Below are 23,405 nucleotides of genomic sequence, written 5' to 3' on the forward strand. Positions count from 1 at the left end.
GACCTTCATATTCTCTAGTGCTCTCAGGAAAGTCGAGTGAGGTTCCTGTGTTTGGGAGGGTGGTCTGTAGCAGGCTACAAACTGAAAGGCAGTTAAGCCCTGGCATAAAATGTTAATATTAGAAAAAAGTGGTGAAATGTAGGAGAGATTGGAATTATATGCAGTCATCTAAAAAGGTGATATTTTAGGACATTATAAAAGAAGCCCCCAAACTGCTAGCCCTAACCAGTGACAGTAGCTAATTCCAGCAGGGTGGTGCCAAGCTTACAAAGAATGGCAGGTAGATAGGGACCAAAACTGATAAAAAAATTAGAGGAATAATAATCCCTAATAATATACACTCTGATAGCCAGGAAATGGCACAAACAATTTTGTTCAACTAGGTTAAAACAAAATCATTGTGTTAGATCATAAAGTAAAAGCAGTATTATTGTAATAAAGAATTCCCTGTCAGCTGACTCCATGTTTACAGTTTAACTAAGTGCAAGATATAGTCAAGGCTATTAAGTCAGAGAACAAATACAGTGACATTAATAGAATCTAACATAAAATCCCACTCTTACCACCTCACAAAACATGGGTGTAGTATGGTAAATAAGCTGAAAACTCTCCAAGACTTTAAAAAGAATAGATTAGCAAATCTATTAAATTAGATCCAGGTGGCACTCCTGTCCATACCTGAGGCCCCTGAAATATAAAAAATAAGTGGTTTGTACGGAGCTAAAATCCAAAGAAATTAAACCAAGTAAATCACTTCCATCTGGCAATAGCTAAGACCTAGGAGAGATATGCCAACCAAGTCTGAAAAGACTGTGTTACAGCCAAACATAACTGGGCTAAGGAAATATTTAATGTATTTTTCTGCACTCATGGATAATTATGCCACAGTGCTAAAATTGGAATAGTACAAAAGAGTCAGATGAGACAAACGAAAGAGATTTCAATTCTGTCAGAAACAAATAAAGGAATAAAATAACTTCAATTCAAGATAGCTGCAGATTTCTCCTTTATTTCAGAAAGAAGTGAAAGTAAAAAATCTGAATTGCCAATGTAAATAATAGTCCTAGTTTTTGAACTATAAATGGAGATAGTGTGAGATCAAAAGAAGACATGGAAACAATCAAAAAGCAATATTTTAATCTACTAATTAAGGTAGCATTTAGGTAAAAACATACAACCTTCAACAACATTGTCCTATTTTCAAATCTACTAACTGTTCCTTTTATACCTATCTACATACAATTTCATCATATATGCAGCCTTCTCCTCTATTCTCCCCCCAGTGTTACTTTATTTTAATAAACTTCTCCACACTCTCCCAAATACTTACTTTCACCATGTTCCTCCTTTTACTATAGCATACATTCGGAAAAATTTACCCTGTCATCTCCTCTCACTCGTCTTAATTTTAACCCCTACTTTCATTTTTCCTTAAATAAATTTATTATGCACATACATACTGTGATATAGTGCTGTTAATAATGTCAAATTTATTGTATAAATATTACAAAAACTTGTGTATTTTATCTGATTATAAACCTGATTAGAAGACATTATAATTGGCATTTGTTCCCACATCTGATAGAATTTTGGTTCTTTGTTAATTAATTTTACTAAACATCCTTCCGCTTTAGTGTTAAGATCAACATAAGCTTTCCATGGTGGTGGGAGGCATATAAAATGTGTCACTCATTGCACTGAATGCATTTCATGTACTTAAATTTTACTATTGTGCTTCCTCCTAGACAGCCACCAAAAATTACCATTAATGACCTTTTAGCATAATCCTGCAAGACAGCAGCAATGCTGTGGAATGTGCTGCATTCTCAAGTTACAGTATCAGAAATGTCTGGATAACCCAAATGTGGACTAAGAACACATCAAGTTTCACTTCCCCCATGTCCAGAAGTGATTAAGTTGCTTCTTCCATTTATTAACTTTCAGCAGTCATTGGTGTGTCCCTGGTGTGCCAGGGTTAGTGGTCTGTTTGTACTTCAGCTTCTAAGAAACTTGTGCATATCTGTTTAGAAACGGCTGTACTAAAGTCTTTTCTGCTGTTCTTTGCTAGAGCATATATGTACTTAATGTTCTCTTTTTTTGTAGATTATATTTCACTGCAGTAATGTAATACTGATTTAACTGTACGTTTCTTTTTGTGCAACATCTTATGTGATATTTTTGCATGCAATCCATCAAAGAATAAATAAATAAATAAATAAGCATGGTATGAGAGGGCACCATGTCAATTGTGAAGTACATGGCAGTGATGTGAGCACTGACTAAAGTAACCTGTGGCTCATTACTACTACTGTAGGTATAGTATCTAGAACAAACCACAGCCCAGCTAACGTCTTACCTTTTAGTTACATTTCAGACTATCATGTGATCATTTATATAGAACTTCACCTGCCAGCTGCAGTCACTACTGTCTTCCCTTCCTGTCAGGCATATTTCATGACTGTCTTTTTAATGTGGGAATACAGATTGTATGAGCCATGAAGACAGATGTAGCATATCTACATTCCTGACTAAATTTCTTGGGAATTACCTCTTGTGACATCGAACTGGCTTCTACTTAACACTGTACTTCTAAGGTCAGCTAATTTGTTACTGGAGGCACTCTGAGCCTTCCCATGTTCCAAACTAACAGTAAATTACCACAGCACTTCCTGACAGGCATGACCCCAGGACTGTAATTTTAGTATGTGAAACACTTCCAAAAACAACAAAAAAAACCCCTCTAGAGGGCATAAATCATCTATCAACAGTGTTGCCCTGTTCAGTCCCTCCCTGTCAATACACAGCAGACACATGTATGCATGTACAGATATGTGCATGTGTATATCTATCTATAACTATCTACGTATATATTTATTTATATATATATATATATATATATATATATATATATATATATATATATATATATATACATACATACATGTATATATATATATATATATATATATATATATATATATATATATATATATACATATATACTTATAGCTATATGTGTATATATAGATGTCTATACATCTGCCTGTGTGTGTGTGTGTGTGTGTGTGTGTGTGTGCTGTGTATGTATACACACCACACACACACACACACACACACACACACACACACAAAATCATTCACACACACACACACACACACACACACACACACACACACACACACACACACACACACACACACACACACACACACACAGCTACTAATTAAACACTGTGCTGCCTAGTATAAGAGAATGACCTCTGTCATGAGCATCTAGACATTCTCCTGTAATGACCACCATTTGTCTTGATAACTCATAATGCACTGATTAATGCAAAGTAACAGATACCATATAGATATAGAATTAGTGAACCGGTTTGCCACAGCTTTTGGAAGGTAGGCTATATTATATTTCCATGCCTGATTATTTCCTTTGCCTATTGCACTGTTTATCATTAACAGAGTTTTAGCAGGAACATTTTAACTTAGTCATTTCTTAAGTCGGAGCACTGTACTCTACAGGAGGACAACCAAGGCAGTCTCATACATCTCTGTCACCACTGTTGTATGTATTAGCAGATAGCCACAAGAATAGAAGAGTACATACAATTCTCTATTGACTGCTGGCTTACAAAATCTCTTCACCTGACATCTACCACCTTTTAACTCCACGAACAGCACTGCATGCTCTCTGTTCCATCATGCACATTTCTCATTCCTGTTTAATTTTACTTGACATTAATTACAAAATATGCTTTTAGCTTTTATATTTTACTTTTCCACTTAGTTTTTGGACAGGTTTTAGTAGCCTCTTATGGTAATTTACACATAAAACATGGATTTATGGATTATAGGGTGTCATAGGCATACATAAAATTTAAGAAGCATTTGTTGATTGAACAATGCCTTACACTGCTTCACTTAAGGAATAAAGGTCGGAGATGTCTGTTTAGGAAAATGACAATGGAGGAGATGGTGAAGAAGTGAAAGTGAAAAATTCCTGTACAGTCCAATGGCATAATAAAGTAATTGTGTGTGTGTGCCTGGATTGCTGTGAAGGTACAATACTATTTACCTAGTGAACTGGATTCAGCACATGACATTACAGTGATCGTAATAACGGAAAATGCTGTTATTACCATTGTATGCTGACTTCATGTAATAGTGTATCAAAAGCATTTTACCACTAACTAGGATAGTGATCTGCTACAGCAAATGTGAAACCTTTAAGCAGGCAATGTACATATGGCAGAACCAAACAGCAAGGGTTGCAACAAACAAACTATATTGTGATGAAATTCTTAAGCTGACCACTTCGGTGAAAACACTGACCTGTGAGGAAGGCTCAGTGTTCCAGTTCTGACCTCTGATCATTTTGATCAGGAGAGTAGCTTTTTATCAGGGTGATGCCTCTCTGATGACAACCTGCACTGCTCTCACACCACTCAATATACAGCACAAAACATCAGCATTACCCCTAGGTATTCACATGTAATGGGCTGACACTCTGCTGACCAGTAGCAGCAGTGCCAATGACCATGAGCAAAGACTATGTCTGAGACTTCTGTGCCCTGGCACAGATCTGACACATGGCAATGCCACCAATGGCAGGGAGTGGCTCTGCTGTAGACATCTGAGGTACTTACTGATAGTAGCACACAGTACACTGTTATCACAAGCAGGCATCTCTGATTAAAGGCCACAATATCACTCTGACATCTACATTATTCCCTGATGATGATGATGATGACAGGTGTACAGAAGTATCCGAATTGCAGCACTAACTCCTAATGGTAACAGTTTGAGACACCACTCTAACTTATACGAATGTGAATCCTGGCACTTCAACACTAAACTGCAATTCAAACAGAATGACATCAGTTTTCAAAGTTCACTGTTACAATTTTAAGCATTTTTGCTTAAGCTTTGCCCTCCACTCCCTCTGTTGCTTATATATTTTAATTGTTAGACAGTTGTACTTTTCAGTAGGAGAACTACTCCAAGGTATGACACCCTTGAACAGAGATGACAGAGATGCCTGTATCTGCCTCATTTACTAGGGCAGTTCTGCAGTTCTGTACATCACGGTCATGATCCTTCAAAATTCATCAGGCACCCCCTTATACGGCAGCCTTGCTAAAGTTTGATGCCTGCATGCAGTGCACTGTTATTTCCTGATGACAGAACTGAAGCTAATGTGGGTATGGGAAACCATCCCCACATTAGTGGCATTGCTGTAAGTACCACTAATGTGGCAGGGGAAAAACATCTGCATGATAGAACTGTTAATGCCCAATGTCTGCATACAGCAATACCACTAACATGGGGAAGGGAACAGCATCTGCATGACAGAATGCAAGATGGGGAGGGGACCCAACATCTGCATCACAGAACTGTTAATACCCAATGTCTATATACAGCAAAACCATTAACATGTGCAGGGATACCAACATATGCATGACAGAATGCAACTTGGGGAGGGGAACCAAAATTCTGCATCACAGAACTGTTAATACCCAATGTCTATATACATCAATACCATTAACATGTGCAGGGCCACCAACATATGCATGACAGAATGCAACATGGGGAGGGGAACCGACATCTGAATCACAGAACTGGTAATACTCAATGTTTATATACAGCAATACCATTAACATGTGCAGGGACACCAACATATGCATGATAGAATGCAACATGGGGAGGGGAACCGACATCTGAATCACAGAACTGGTAATACTCAATGTTTATATACAGCAATACCATTAACATGTGTAGGGACACCAACATATGCATGACAGAATGCAACGTGGGGAGGGGAGCCAACATCTGCATCACAGAACTGCTAATAACCAATGTCTATATACAGCAATACCATTCACGTGCAGGGACACCAACATATGCATGACAGAATGCAAAGTGGGGAGGGGAACTGACATCTGAATCACATAACTGCTAATACCCAATGTCTATATACAGCAATACCATTAACATGTGCAGGGACACCAACATATGCTTGACAGAATGCAACATGGGGAGGGGAACCGACATCTGCATCACAGAACCGCAAATACCCAATGTCTACATACAGCAATACCATTAACATGTGCAGGGACACCAACATATACATGAGAGAATGCAACGTGGGGAGGGGACCCAACATCTGCATCACAGAACTGCTAATACCCAATGTCTATATACAGCAACACCATTAACATGTTCAAGGACACCAACATATGCATGACAGAATGCAACGTGGGGAGGGGAACCAACATCTGCATCACAGAACTGCTAATACCCAATGTCTATATACAGCAATACCATTAACATGTGCAGGGACACCAACATATGCATGACAGAATGCAACGTGGGGAGGGGAACCAACATCTGCATCACAGAACCGCAAATACCCAATGTCTACATACAGCAATACCATTAACATGTGCAGGGACACCAACATATGCATGACAGAATGCAACGTGGGGAGGGGACCCAACATCTGCATCACAGAACTGCTAACACCCAATGTCTATCTGGAGGGATAGATTCCTGTCACAGAGACTCCCCATGCTTTGAAACAAAATTCCTAACTACATTAGGCAGAGCCCCTCACTAACGCTCTTCAAGGGACACCTTGACGAGTGGATGGGTAACAGAAAATACACCCCTGGGATCAGTTCATTGGCTCTTCTTGACAGAGGCTCAGTTAATTAATCAATGGGGCGGCGAAAGCTGACACCCTCTGGCTAGGCTTATAAATGCCCTCAGGCAGATAGCCTAGTACCTACCTATGAACATATGAACCTATATACAGCAATACCATTAACATATGCAGGGACACCAACATATGTATGACAGAATGCAATGTGGGGAGGGGTCCCAACATCTGCATCACAGAACTGCTAATACCCAATGTCTATATACAGCAATACCATTAACGTGCAGGGACACCAACATATGCATGACAGAATGCAACATGGGAGGGGAACCGACATCTGCATCACAGAACTGCTAATACCCAATGCCTATATACAGCAATACCATTAACATGTGCAGGGACACCAACATATGTATAGCAGAATGCAACATGGGAGGGGAACCAATATCTGCATAATAGAACTGCTAATGCCTGATGTCTGTATACAACAATAACACTAATGTGGGGAGGGGAGCAATATCTGCATTACAGAACTGCTAATGAACAATGTCTGCATACAGCAATATCACTAAGGGGGTAAGGGGAAAAGCATTTGCATGACAGAACTGCGAATGCCCGATGTCTTCATACAGCAATACCACTAATGCGGGGAAGGGATCAGAATCTACATGGCAGAATGCAATATGGGGAGACAAACCAACATCTGCAAGACAGAATTACTAATGCCTGATGTCTGCATGTAACACACTGATACATTATGATCTGTAGAAAGGCAATGCTGAGAGCACAGCCTCATTCCCGCTGAAAGCAGCATGTGGATGTTTGGCACCTTTCTGATTAATACAAAGCTACTGAGAGACAGAGCACATGATAAAACTTCACGGCTATGAAACAGAAAATAAAAGCCTCAAGCTGCAGCTGGATTAAGTGCCTGCCTCAGAATTTGCAGTGCTAGTAAGGTGTCCTGAACAGCTCACATTCTGTTAAAATCATTCTACATGTTACCGATACTCCCCAGAAATACATCATACGACACAGTACATGAAACCTGCAGGAAACAACAACATAATATTCCAAAGTAATATCCAAAGTAATTTAAATAAATGGTATCATGCAATATCATACATTGCACAAAAGGTTTTTATGAAACTTATTGTTACTTTCTACTAAATGTCTTAGCAAAAGTGATGGAGCAGATATTATATAAAGAGCTTATATCCCACCCAGCCTTCCAATGATATCTATCTAACACCTATCATAATTTTTATGACAGGCATGAGTTGGATATCACTGTTATTAAAATGATAAACCATATATATCAAAGGAGAAACATTTGCAAAGATACAGCTATTGTTTTCTGTACTTTTTGAACCATTTTTTCTACATATGTTTAAGCTCTGTGTCTGCCAGTCATCAGCCTGCCCCCTTACAAGATGCAAGTGCTCCGACCTCCCCAGTGCTTTGTACTGTATACAGCCACCAGTAGGGGGAGCACTGATCAGGGGCATATAATTCAGACAGTCGTGTGGGAGTTTGAAACCCTGCTTATGTTGCTCATTTGCATGTCCACAAGTGACAAACAATGCCCTCATTCCAATGTACCGAGGATCTGACTTCCTCCACCGAGTCTCCACTTGCTGATCAGGAATGCAGAAAATGACTTGGACTATCAATTCCCTCCTCAGCATTAACCACTCACTCCACCCCCTCCAAATGGCACTTCCAGCATCAAAGTTGCTACCTGAACTTTGGTTGTCTACGTCATAGCTGGGGCTTTTGAGAACAATGACAACACAATCACAACCAAGCCCTTCTGAGAAAATTTGACATTACCTGAGACTACTTTCTCCACAACAAGTTCAGCTGCACCAAAATCACTCTTGCGTCAAGCAGCTTATCCCTGTTGCAGTATTACTGAATGTTGTAAATTAGTTAATTGACTTGCCACTGTTTTCAAACAACTCTTGTTGAAATGCCCAAGGCCACTATCTTTAGATCTTTCATTTTTATGTGGATCTTATGTGGCAAAACTATATGAAGCTAACCACCTAATATGCCAAGTATGAGATCCTGCTGTTGTTGAGAGAGCTGTGGCAATTAGTCATTTTACCTAGAGAAAGATGTAAATGGTTATTTGGCATGGTAGCTCAAAAACATGTACTTCCACAGCTCAACACAAATGAAGTATATTCTCTTTGGAAGTAGAAATAAGAAGGGTGCAGACATAACTTCATTTCCCAAGATAGTGCTTCCATATTCTACAATTATAAAACTGCCAAATGCAAGTTCTTTGATTTTTCTCGACTAGTCTGTGGTCTTGTACACTCAATTCACATGAGTTGTTGCCAAAAGTAACCAAAATGATTCTTAACAGAACAAATTTCTCACTCGTATCACATAAGCTATTGCAAAAAGTAACGAAAATTATTTTTTTACAAAACAAATCTCTCACTCATATCAAATGAGCTGTTGCCAAATGTAACTAAAATGATTTTCTCTCTCTATTTCTATCTCTGTCTATCTCTCTGGATGAGCCAACAAGTGAAATATGTCTTCCCATACAGTTATTTATTCTGTAGATCAGTTTATCTAGTTAACAGGTAAGTAAATAAAATGACATAAAATAAGCATATATTATGATGCCAGCTTTCCCCCCTTGTGGAAACTGTTATGGATGAGCTCACTTCAAGCACACACTGCAACACTACAGGTTAAAACAGTGGGCTGTAAATCGAACATGTCCAGCAACTCCGCAAACCTGACGCATTCATTTCAAGTCTGAGTCAGTCACTCAGACCAAAGCTCTGGAGAAAAACCTATGAAAATAGGAACTTGTGCACAGTCATTCTAACTCAGTCAACAAAGTAAATAAAAAGTAAGAAATACACTGGAGCCTAGTGCAGACCAGAGTTAGCACTCATGTGCTGTAAATTCTTAACTTGGGACCGGGGTGTATTCATTCCATGATGTCATTAAAAGAATGGGGAAAATGACCTACCATATTTCCACTGGTAGGATGAGATACAATGGCTTCACTGACCTTCAAATCTGTGGGAACTTGGATTATAATGAAGCAGCATGTGATCATTGAGGTAATTGAGATGGCAATGCTTTATATTTCCTCTGCAAACTGTAACTAGTGACATTATTATGATGGCAGGGGAGGACAATTAGACTTGAGGCCAAAGCACAGATCACCCTGTAGGCACGGCTGGATCTGAGGACCCCCCTCTACTGTTGCCGCTGCTAAAAAAATAATAATAATGGTAACAACAGCTTGACAAACAATTATGCTGATTTGTTTTCTACACATTTTGTAAGCCCTTCTGAATGTATCCACCTCTTCTTAAGCAGAATGGTTATGTACTGAGTCATGCAGGAACACAGTTTTGCAAACATTCATATCACCGTCATATCAATGCAAAACATTTGTTCTCATTATTGTCTTACAAATCTAAGTGTTTCATGGCATTAATAAATGCATTTCACACTATCCATCAGAATGTTTGAAATGGTGCTACTGGTCTCGCACAACAGTTAGTCGCCATCAAAAAAGCATGTACCTACTGAGGACAGGAGCCAAATAAGGAGAGGAACACTGATAAAATATAAACGTATGTAAGAGATGTAAATAAACTTGACAGACATCAGACCTTTATAAGTAAAAAGAAATAGAACCCTGATCAGACAGAAACATTTTTATATACTAGACTTTGTGTTAGGTGTAGATAATTTAACAATTACTGATGCTTGGGTGGGAGTAATGAATGATTTATCCATGGCTGATGTTGTTTGATCATGATGGCGAAGCCAGAGTGATAAAAAAAAACATACATTAGTAAAACCTGCATTACACTCAACTAGATGTAAGTTACTGCTGCATAGACTGGAACCTGCATAACCCTCAAATTGGTATAAATTACTGCTGTATACAATGTCATTATTTAAGAAAGAAATTTCTTACTTTTTTAAAATAATGTTCTTGTATGAAGGAAGTTTAATACTCCTCTACCTCTTCCGTCATCTAGCAGACACGTGACTAATGCACTACATACATTATGTGCCTATGCTTGCTCAGTACATTAGATGAGTGGAATCTGTGCCACACTATTTTTTATCTTTAACAGAGTCAGAAGTGCGCATGCAAACAGATGTTCACCTTAGGACATTGGCACATTTCTGACATCTCATATGTTTTTTTTTTTAAATATTATTCCATGTTTTTACATTATTCTACTCTAAGGATCAGTTCTGTGCTATATGGGGGGGGGCTTATTTTTTTCACTTTAAAACTTAATGGATGAGTTATGTTCTGTGCTATAGCTGCAGAGACTTTTGTGGTTTCTGGTTTGTTTTTGGCTGGACTTGTTCCTGTAGGCAAGAGTGGATTAGCAACCATTATGCTGACTACTTTGTCCTTTCATTGTGCATATTTTTGAATAAAATCATTTTTCATTGCCTAATATTGCTTTTATATTTGTTGGCCATGACAAGTATTCATTGTTTCACACCACAGAAACACTTTTATCTTTCAAACACTCACATAAGAATCTTTCACTCAACATTATAATCCTTACATATTTAACAGAAATCTGCATTTATAAGCAGTTCACAAAAGAACATTAAGTCTGTGCTTAATTTGAGTGATCTTCAGTAAAAGTAAGTACAATCTGTATAAACATTAAAGATTGTATGCTAAAAGGTGTTATTAATATGTGGCATTTACTGTAAATTCACACTTCAAGGTAAAAGCATGTACTTTTTACAATGATCAAGCATAAATACTTAAAAAGAATCTACAAAGTGACTCCAGATTGCCTGAGATGTTCCTGATTGCAGAATCCATCCCTGTTCCTCATCTTGTTGCTTTGGCATTCATTTCACAATCAGAAGGATAGCACTATGGAATAAGCTCCACAGGGTGCTTTAACATTGACAACAACCACTGCTAACTGATTGACAAGTAAGTTAAAGATTATAAAATAAGTACTCACAGCTTGGGTTTGGCAGGCAGTGGTGGTGGTTCCTTCACAGGAGACAGAAGAACTTGAGGACTAGGCATAGAGCTTTCGTTATCTGTCTTGCCATTCAGCATTCCATTCATCCCATGATCAGACTGAAATCCATTTGGCCTGCTCTCTACGGGACTGATTTGTAACTGAAGCTCTGCCACATTTGGTTTAACACTTTCAACTGATTTCTTAGGAGGAAGTTCCAAGCAGCTAACTTCAGTCAATGGAGGTGGAGGAGGAAATTGCTGGAAATCACTATCCATAAAGTCATCATCCATGATACCATTTCTAGTACTTTCTTCAGTGGCTGACAAAAAAACATAAATAAATAAATACGCACATACATAAATAAATCTTTAGTTCATCACAGCAGTCAGAATGGCAGCAATTATAAGTTAGCAAAACCATACTTTATAACTATTAGTTTATTTATAAGCTATGTTTATTTATCCTTTGTTGACCAGGTTAGTCCTACTAGGCTAGTAGCCTGTTTTCAGGGGAAGCACAAGATGGTATTTATACTACTAGGGAAAATTTGGCCACAGCATTGGGAAGTTCCCCTACTCTTTTTGATAGGTGCTGTGGGATCTTTTACATCCATCTGAGCTACCACCAACTCAGGCAGATGGGCCCTCAGTTTAATGTCTCACCCGAAGGACAGAATACCCAGGAGTGCAGCATCACCATTTTGCTGAACTGTATTGTCAGCAATCAATGTACCTGGTATGTGAACAGAACCCACAGCCTTCTGCACCAAAGGCAAGTGTGCTACCTGTGGACTACTGCCACTTTAAGAATTCATTCCATTCTTATTAATCTTTGCCTTTGTTATGGAGCTCAAAGGCTTTGACTATTTCTTATCTGCAGAATGACAAGTTTGGAAAGAAAATTCTGGTAGCACATAGGTGTGCATCATGGTTCCAATTGAAATAAAAAGAAATTCCAGCCTAATCCAGAAAAAGCAGCAACCTGTCCAAGCACTCAAACCTTACTCAAATGGGTATCACAGTCTAGAGGAAAATTCCATACAACTGCAATGACAATTAAAGTTATGTACTTACCATATAATGATTCATGTCTGCCCACTTCAACCATTAGGACAAGCTGACACAGACTCTAAAAAATTGAAACTTTTTCAAGTCTGCATTTAAAAAAACTTTCTGAGGTTCAATGTCCGCCCTTAATTCCCTTGTGCTTCCTCTCTTCTCCGGGTCTCTAAGGTGACCTTAAAGTACAAGTACCCTCAAAGAAACACACAGATACACAAATTACACAACTAATCAGTCCTTATTTACCTCCAGGCCCCTAACTGCCAGAGGATGGGAGGAAGGTGGATGGACATTTACAAGTGGATGGTCATGGACTGTGAACATCTATTGTAATCACATATACATAACTTCCATATTTTACATGATCCTGTCTTTGCGTTTCCACTTTTAGAATGGACTACTTAGCCCTTCTTCCTCTTTTTCTTTGGTTGGTATCAAGACAGAATACCTCTGATGACTCTAAATTCTGGGTGAATCTAGACCCTTGAGATCACATTCAGCTTATAGTATCTTGTGAAAGTATATAGAGGCACCCATGTCACATCTGCTCAAATGTCACTCACTGAGACATTCTTAAAAAGGTTTGAAAACAAACCCTGCTGTAGTGGACTGCACTCTCAATTTGTTAAGAAAGTTGCTATGATATTTCTTGTAGCAAAACACAATGCATTTTGAAACCTATTTTGATACTGTAACATTATTTATTTCCTTCAGGCCCAGTTTATTAAATGCATATGAAACAAAAAGCTGATTATTTTTTCTAATATCTTTAGTTTTCTTCAAATATAAATATAATTGTCTATATACATCCAGCCATTCTAACAAGCATTCTCCTTTATTGAAGTACTGATAAAAAAGATACAAAGATTGATTGATTTAAACTCGACTCTATGGCTACATTGGCCATAAATAAATGGATTAGTTCACAAGGACTTTGCAAAAAGAAAGGTACGGGGGAATAAAAATGACAGTCTGCAAATCAAAAACTCCTTTTGCAGAAGTAACATATATCAAAATAAGGTTTTCTGGCACAGAATTTTAACTCCATCCTAGAATCTGGTTCAAAAGGAGGGAGTGTCAATTTTTCTAACATAAAATTTAAAACAGATGAAAGAGGAGTTGCAGGCTCCTTCAGAGCTGTGAGCAAAAAGGCACCTTTCAAAAAAATTGTAGACTTTCAATGAAGCTGACAATGAGTCATTTAAGCATGAAATTAGTAATCTCTTTTAAATGCACTTTGAGAATGGAACAGCTCAGGCCAGAATTCAAAATCTCAGAAAGATAGTCCAACGTCATCATGAAGAATCAGAAAACAGATATGGCCCCTTTAATGCCACACAAAGACAGAATATTGTCCACTTATTATTACTACAGATAAACTGGGCTGATGATCTCTAGATAAAAGTTAGATATGGAAAAACCTTGGTGTGCCTAGGATCGCTGGCCATCAATAAAACTGGAGAAGTCATGTGGTTAGCAAAAGGGACTGAAAGTCCAGTTGAGATTTGTCATATGGGTATTTAAACAGATTCATGCCATATAGGTATTTAAACAGATTCATCAAGGTTTTATGTACAGAGACTTCTCCGATGAATGTGGAGGCCATTGCAGAGGGATACAAGCTTGATGAGGCTAAAAAGGCAATAAGGAAGATCCTATTTTTTTTTCTGCTTGACTTTGTTCAAGAACTTTGGAATAAGGAACTGTGTGTTTTAGGTCTCCCACCTCTGTCTTCACTAATATTATCTCTCATTCTTCTCTTTTCTTAACTACATTTTAACCAGCACTGTAACAACAAGCCAATTGCAAAGAGTGGAAAAAAGTGTGGATAATCCTTGACCCAGGGGAGGAAGAAAATACATTGGCCATAAAATGAACATTTCTTACCCAAAGGATTTTCTAAGATGAGTCACAGCCAAACAAATGTCAAAGCAATCAAAAACAACCTGGAAAAGTAAAATTAATTTTGGCAAAGAAAGCCTGGGGCCATTTGTATCCTGAACATTAGAACAAAAATGGACAAGTTGTTTATAAGATGAAGTAAAAAACAATTATTTTATTTAACATAAAAAAATAGAAGTCAGTTCTAAAAGTAATATGTATTTCACATCTAGACCAACAAAAAGAGTATTAAAAATGTCAACATTTTTCTGTTGCCAGTCATATAAACCAGATTAACACTGATGGTTCTAAACTCAAATATGGGTGGAATATTTTTTTCTACATAAATAGATGGCAGTTCAATGACCCACCCTCTAACAGACACAATAGGTCACATAAGGGATTCAATGAGTGACTTGTGTATTTTGGAGGAGCCTGTACAATAGTTTTATAGTTAGATTACTCACATAAAAATATTCAAACATTGCATTATTAAGTAGACTGCCCATACACAAAGCATATAATTGAGTATTCACTTTAGAAACCATATTATTTATTTCAGATTTTGGAATAATCATACAAGTATTAACATCAGCAAGTAATGATGCCATGACATCATTGTTTACTATTATCCCAAATGGAGCTGACATTGAAAATATTAGATATTATTTATGTAGGTATACTGACATAAAATACAGGGACTCTGATATGTCTTTTATTTGAATTGATTCTTGAAAATAAATGTTTTTTGTTCAATGGTACATTTTATCTTCAGAAAGTAGGGGTAACAATGGGCATATCATTGCAAACAGTAATGCCTGTTTGGGAGAAAATATGTTTTATCAGAACATGAATTTATAACACAGATTAAGTATTTCACATATTTTATTGATGACATTTTCTTTGTATGGACTGGAACTGCAACACAGTTACTATATTTTATTGAGTATTTGAATGGTGTGACTATTTTTTTAGAATTGACTTTGTTGTTCTCTGAGCATAAATTAAGCACTTTGTAAGCATGTAACAGGTAAAAGTAAAATAAATTGATACAAGAAATAATGCAAGAGGAACATTTATGTCTATAGAAACAGTATGTATCCTAAATTTATATTTAATAATATTATGAAAAGTCAATTTCTGAGAGTGTCTAGATCAACTAGTGACACTACAGAATTGACAAAAACCTTTGATAAAATGAAAATAGATTTTATTAAGAAAGGTTTTTGTAATAAGGATGTGGATAATGTAAATACAGATGTTATGCAATGTAGAAAGACTAATGCTAAACCTTTCCTTAGTGAAAAAAGTACTAGTGCTCATAAGCAAATGTGTATTGTTACAAAAACAAATATAAGGTATCACTGTCTTACTCTAGAAATATGAGAAGCTAAAACACACAACATGTGAATGTGCAGCCAGAAATAAGAATCAGTGAACCGAACAAGGTTCCCGTAGTACTGACCAATGTTAAAAGTCCACGTAGAAAGTTTAAGTATATGTAATGTTAAAAGACTGTAAATAGTCAAAATAATAGCAAAATCAATGTGATGAGGCCAAAGACTGTAAAAAGATTCACTGTTTAATTGCAAGCAAAGATAATATGGATAATAAACATAGATGATTAAGTGCTTTCATTGCTATGATACAGGACTTCTTCAGAACCATTTTCAGGCATTCAGTTTGAACATTTAAATACAAATAACAAAGTAATCATGTGAGCTGCACCACACAATGGAAAGACCAAAATGCTGCACCACCAATGTGACTCTAGTTAGTTATATCACAGACAATTGCAGTCTTAGACAAATAAAGCATTTCTGTATATATAACCATTTAACTAACAATTTATAATTTAGCAGATCTGAGCTTAACTTAGTTGCCAAATTAACTCCATGAATTCTTGCTTTGTTTCCCAGAGACCTCCGTGGGTATTGTGTGGTACAGCTTCCAAAATGCCAAAAAGAAATTTAGAGAAAGTAGAACAATTCTGTGTGTGTTTGAACAATGAACTGTTAACATTGCCTTTAGAAATTGAATAGGTGTGTTTGTAGATACGTTTTCAGAACTGCCTCTTGGTTTTAGCCACATAAAAACTTGGGCATCCAGAACATAAAGCAATGCATATCCCTCCCTTAGAAGCACAGTTACCTTCACCAAGGGGAATTTTAAAAGGTTGTGACCCCAACATAATGTCTTTCTGTTCAAGGATATAACCACGCTGGTTACATGTACCACATCTCCTCGTGTCCCTGTATAACTTAATGGAACTGGTGTTTATTTGATGTTCAGAAAGGTTCTTATGGTTCCTACCTGTTTTATAAACAAAACTGGGTCTTTTAATTGGTAAATTATGGTCAGTTTTATTGTTATTTTTAGGAAGACTGTGATTGTCTGTGATATAATTAATTGGAGTCACTTGCTTACTTTGTTTTTTGCATTTAAATGTTCAATTGAATGAAAATGGTTCTGAAGAAATCTACTATCATAGGTTGAAGTGCTTAAACTTTTATGCTTATTATGCATTTTATCTTTGTTTGTGATTAAACAGTAAATCTTTTTAAGTTCTTTATACTCAGCAAGTTAATTTTAATACCATTTTTACTATTTATAGGCTTTTAACATTACATATACTTAAACCTTTTAGGTACACTTTTAACAGTGGTTGGCACTACATGAGCCTTGTCAGTTTTACTCTAGAAATATGAGTCATGTTTGTGATATTGGGAAATGTAACTAGTCTATATTAATAGTGATCAATGAGATAAAAGAAATTGTGGGTGATAACCCTTCATTTTGTTTAAAAAAAATTAACAACATAGTTCTACAATAAAAATTATACTTTTAAACATAATTTGAAAGCCAATAAAGTGGGTACTTTCCCACGTTATAACTGCAATTATTGTACCTATTGTACCGGGTGACCGGACCTTTTTCCATTGGTATATTCAGGGATTTACAACGGGCACGCTGGTTGGGCTGGCCAATCCGTGTGCTCGTTTTTGAATATTAATGGGCAGTCATTGTATAATTGGCTACAAGCTATGATGTTTCCCTGGTAGAAATGATGTTGTTTCTTTAAAGCTAGTCTTTAAGCTGCTAAGCTTATTTCATTAATTTAAATCACATGATGGTTTTAAATACAGATTGTTTATATAATTTACTGTCTTGTGAAAAAGCAATACATGTATTAAATAAAATAATTGTTTTTCTTCAGCTTATAGTCATCTAGTCCATTTTTTCTGCATTTTTGGTTCTTGTACTGGGACTGTTGTTTATCTACACTACTGGACAACATTCTTTACATTATTACATACATACATGCATACATACATACATGCAGATATTTCAGACATGGGTATTAATGCCCTTCTATCCTGCCAATATTCCAAAACACTTGTTTCTATAGTAAGTGTCCAGGCCATTCTTAAAAGTATCTAAACTAGTGCTTGCTTTAATGTAATTTGGTAGTCTCTTCCATGCAACATCTGCTCTCAGAGAACCAATTAGTACACTTCTCATTCCTATAGAATCTTTCACGTTTTCTGATGAGTCTATATTACTTTTTGATAACCTCCAAACATTCCCAGAGGTAGTTGTCTCTCAATGCCCTATATAACTGAATAAGGTCTCCACTTCAATATCTGTATGAGATACTGTACAAGTTCATATACCTTAGTTTTTTTTTTCATAATAACTTCAAATTTCACATCCATGAATGCCGTTGGTGTAATTCTGCTGTACTCTTTGCAGTTTACTCATGCTTGTTTTCTTATAAGGTTTCCATATTGTTATTCCATACTCAAGTTTGGGTCTAATGTAACTACCAAACAATGACTTCATCATTTCTAATTTCCTAGACTTTATAAATCTTTTTGTAGAATCTATAGTTCTATAACTATCATTAACCAATTGGCTGATATGATTAGAATAACTCAAAGCTGGAGCTAACCATACACCTAGGTCATTAAATGAATCTTCAGTTTCAAACATTGTGTATTATATTAAATATTCACCTTTCAGTTTATGTCTCCCTAATCTGATACACTTAGCTTTTGATGTATTTATCAGCATATTATTCTCCTGTGCCCAAATGGTCAATTTAGTCAAGTTCTTTTGCAGACATACCCTATCTGTCATACATTATCAGTTTATTACCTTGTGAGTGTTATGAGAAACATAAAAGATCCGGAGAAAGATGGATATGCAGAGATTTGTTATTAAGGGGGATGTGAAGCCAGGGGAAGCTTTACTGACTCAGAGCAGACTACAGTGTTTCAGAACTAGTGGTTGAAGATAATAAGACAATATCAGATCCCCTGTTTATGCAAGATACCTTTGTCATGTGGGCAGCATCGACTCTAGAAGCTTCTGTGACCACACAGACTTATATCACAATGCTTTCCAATCACAAAACAGAAATACTTTTCTGAAAAGTTAAAATTTCACTTTTATTTTATACATATTAAAACTCCCTCAGCTTAACAGTCTTTTAGAAAGACAAACCCCGGGATTCATGAAGCTTGCGCCAGGCGCAGGCATAGCGTAGGTGGTATAACGTCAAATATGGCCGTCGAGCGATTCAGGTACGATCCAATTCCACGTGCACTACCGGCGTACACCAGAACTGCGCAGCCCCCAGTGTAGGTATGCTAATCACCCCATGTGCAGTGTCGCACCATGCAAATGAAGGCATATAGCGATTCATGAAGTGGTGCAGGCATAGCGTAAGCCCACGGAAATGTAAACCAAAAAACACGGTTTACATTTTCCCAAACAGAACATCGGAGCTATGGAAGGGGGCCAGACCCAGGTATCAGCGTTAACATATGCCAATGGCGAAATACACAGCCAATGGCATAAGAAAAGATGCACAACACGTAAATAACAACATTTAATGTCATGTCCACAGTAATGCACAGCACAACCGCAGGGCATGTGCGGAAGCTGTAACATAAAGAAATAATATAAAAATGTCATAAAATCGCAACGTAATAGAAATCAGGTTTACAGCATAATACACAATGGTAGGCATGGAACACCACAACCAAGGTGCAAGGGTTGCTAAGGGCCTGCGATAGTGTTCAGCACGGTAACTATGAATTAGTAGTCAATGCCATGCAAATGAGGCAGATAATACTGAATCGCAAATGTCCCGCTGGATGAAGGTTGTACCATACGGCGCAGCGGTATAACACCGAGGAGTGGCTCAGAGGAGATACATGACATCAGCAGAGGGGTGTGCCACCATAGCAGTAAGCACATTGGAGCATTGCAAATCTGGCCTGTCCGTTGCTAAGCAAAGCTGCAGGACAGGGGTGGGGAGGAATCGTTTAGCTGAGAGCACACATGGTGCCCAAAAGCGCATGCGTATGAGGATGAAAACATGCCCGAAACCCAGTAATCGGACGCACGCACTGCAAACAATAGCAGAAACAGGAAGGTCAGGGGAAGAAAAGAAGGAAATGCGGAAGTAGGGTAATTGGAGTACTAATGAGCAAGCAACACCAATCAACCCACGAAGGCCAATCGACGGCAGCTGACAAGTCTGCTTGCAGAAACCTGCAAAACAGGATAGGGAAGGCATTGGAATGCAAAGAAAGGAGGGGAAGTATTGGATTGCAAAGATAGGAGACCTAACACAGCAGAGCAAAGCAAACTGACAGCAGACCAGCAGTAGCACACAACGCAAGATATGCCAGGTCCAGGAAAGTACAAATGAAAGTAGGCTGCAGGATGCACGCCAGGAAATGGTAGGAGCAAGTTGCAGAAATGTAAAGGGAAGGTCAAGAGGTAATCCACGGCAGGCAAATGTAATTCAACACCAAAGCACCACAATAGTAGTTCCGGCAGTAAAACACATAAGATAACCTGTAGCTACGATCGTACATACACACCCTATGACATCATCGGTGTTCACAGCACAATAGTATAAAGTGTGAAAGCACCCAACACACACCTGTGTATTCCCAAACACTGCACCATAGGTGTAAACACATGGGGAACTTTTAAAATGTACATGTTGGGAGCTGCCATAGCTGTGATTCATCAGCATGTCAAAAATGAACAAAGATAAAACGTTATGCTGAAGTCCTGGTGTACCAAAGCAGATAAATCCAAAAAAGAGAAGTAACAGGACACTACCAAGACAAAGCCAGTAAAATCACCTTTTATTAAATAGGAGTTAGCGCTTTCGGGATAACCCTTCATCAGACATAATTTTAAAACAACAAATACAACCATATTTAAAATACAAACCATCCAATCATCTACTCACAAAAACCCGCCTATTTTGTAGCACAGGTTTAATGGGTAATACATCATTAAGGCCTGGGGGTCTATGTGCTCTTAAATCAACAATCCATTTGGATTCAGCTAGGGCTGTTCTATGTTTGATATCACCCCCCCTGTCACTAGCCCTAATATTAACAATACATCTAAACTTAAAAGTATGTGTAGGGTATTCACTTATATGTCTGTAAAGTGCATTACTCAAATCACAATTTCTGATGTTACTAAGGTGTTGCAGAATCCTAACTTTGAGCATGTTGTTAGTCATGCCTACATAAAAACATGCACATTCTTCACAATTTGCCATATAGACCAAATGTTATGTCCTACAGGTTGCCCTCCCCTTAAAATGAAAAGTTTTGGTCATGTCTGGATGTTTGAAATCTGTATCACTCTTAATATATATACATGCCTTGCAATTACCACAGGGATGGGTGCCCACTCTCATATTAGATATAGGCCCTTTGTCCAAATGTACCTCTTTACATAATAAATCTTTTAGATTCTTATTTCTTCTGTAGTTAAACATAGGACGTTCACCAACTATATCTTTCAACCCAATGTCACTTGTTAATATATTCCAATTATTCTGCACTATTTGACATATGTCTTTGATGTTACTACCATAAGTAAAGAAAAGTTTGGGTTTCTCCTTCTTATTTCTGTTGGGATCAATACCGCCCTGTCTATCCCTATCTAAACCATTCATCCATGGCCTATATCTTGTCTTTCTGTATTGTTTATTACTATTCATGACTTTATTTACCAAGGTTCTCCCAAGGATAACAGGTTCTCCACAATAAGTCGCATATGATCTTTACTTATGGTAGTAACATCAAAGACATATGTCAAATAGTGCAGAATAATTGGAATATATTAACAAGTGACATTGGGTTGAAAGATATAGTTGGTGAACGTCCTATGTTTAACTACAGAAGAAATAAGAATCTAAAAGATTTATTATGTAAAGAGGTTCATTTGGACAAAGGGCCTATATCTAATATGAGAGTGGGCACCCATCCCTGTGGTAATTGCAAGGCATGTATATATATTAAGAGTGATACAGATTTCAAACATCCAGACATGACCAAAACTTTTCATTTTAAGGGGAGGGCAACCTGTAGGACGCAACATTTGGTCTATATGGCCAATTGTGAAGAATGTGCATGTTTTTATGTAGGCATGACTAACAACATGCTCAAAGTTAGGATTCTGCAACACCTTAGTAACATCAGAAATTGTGATTTGAGTAATGCACTTTACAGACATATAAGTGAATACCCTACACATACTTTTAAGTTTAGATGTATTGTTAATATTAGGGCTAGTGACAGGGGGGGTGATATCAAACATAGAACAGCCCTAGCTGAATCCAAATGGATTGTTGATTTAAGAGCACATAGACCCCCAGGCCTTAATGATGTATTACCCATTAAACCTGTGCTACAAAATAGGCGGGTTTTTGTGAGTAGATGATTGGATGGTTTGTATTTTAAATATGGTTGTATTTGTTGTTTTAAAATTATGTCTGATGAAGGGTTATCCCGAAAGCGCTAACTCCTATTTAATAAAAGGTGATTTTACTGGCTTTGTCTTGGTAGTGTCCTGTTACTTCTCTTTTTTGGATTCATCGGCATGTGTTAGAGACTGACGGTGTTGTGGAGGATGATGCCGACAACCACCGCAGGCCTCGGAGGAGAAGGAGAGTGTTCAGACCAAGGGTAACCTACCAGGGGCTACATGACTTGGAGATAGTAGAGCGTTACAGGGTGGACAGGGACATCTTACAGCAAATAGTGCAGCTGTGCCGGCCACGCCTGAGAACCAGAAACAACAGAGGGGAACCCATCCCAGTTGACACGAAGGTATGTGTAAGCCTGCGAATACTGGCCACAGGTACCTTTCAAAGGCCAACTGGAGATATAATGGGTATCTCACAGGCATCAGCATCCAGGGTACTACACCAGTTCCTGGATGCCATGTTACCACATTCCAATGAGCAGATATACTTCCCCATAACTCAGGAGGAGTTGGCCAGCAATATGCGCCACTTCCACCGTGTGACACAATACCCAGAGGTACTGGGTGCGATAGACTGCACGCACATACAAATAAAGTCACCACCCGGTGAGTAGGGTAGGCGCTACATAAACCGCAAGGGATTCCACTCCATCAACTGCCAGGTCGTGTGCAATGCCCAGGGCATTATCATGGATGTGTGTGCTGGCAGCCCTGGAAGCTACCATGACTCCCATATCTGGCATGCCTCACAGCTGTATCAGGTATTTGTCAGGGGGGACATCCCACATGGCCATCTCGTGGGGGATGCTGGCTATGCACTGGAGCCGTGGATGATGACTCCCATCAGAAATGCACACACACCCATGCAAGAACGCCATAATGAGGCACACGCACAAACCAGAATCATCATAGAGCGTGTGTTCGGGATGCTGAAATCACGGTTCCGGTGCTTGGATACATCTGGTGGAGCCGTGCAGTACTCTCCAGGCACGT

At 37.9% G+C, this 23,405-nt stretch overlaps 1 protein-coding gene across 4 annotated transcripts in view; it reads right to left on the minus strand.

Annotated features, from left to right (window-relative positions):
• Nucleotides 1-23,405, minus strand: part of PALLD (palladin, cytoskeletal associated protein) — a 2,901,248-nt gene that overhangs the window by 924,277 nt on the left and 1,953,566 nt on the right. For all 4 annotated transcript variants that reach the window (XM_044062575.1, XM_044062576.1, XM_044062578.1 and 1 more), the window contains one exon: nt 11,653-11,977. In XM_044062575.1, the coding sequence (XP_043918510.1) occupies nt 11,653-11,977 (325 nt within the window). The remainder of the gene's footprint in view (nt 1-11,652; nt 11,978-23,405) is intronic.

The sequence above is a fragment of the Protopterus annectens genome, chromosome 2.part1 (assembly GCF_019279795.1).
Source record: "Protopterus annectens isolate FY-2018-M chromosome 2.part1, PAN1.0, whole genome shotgun sequence".
Lineage (NCBI taxonomy): Eukaryota > Metazoa > Chordata > Ceratodontiformes > Protopteridae > Protopterus > Protopterus annectens.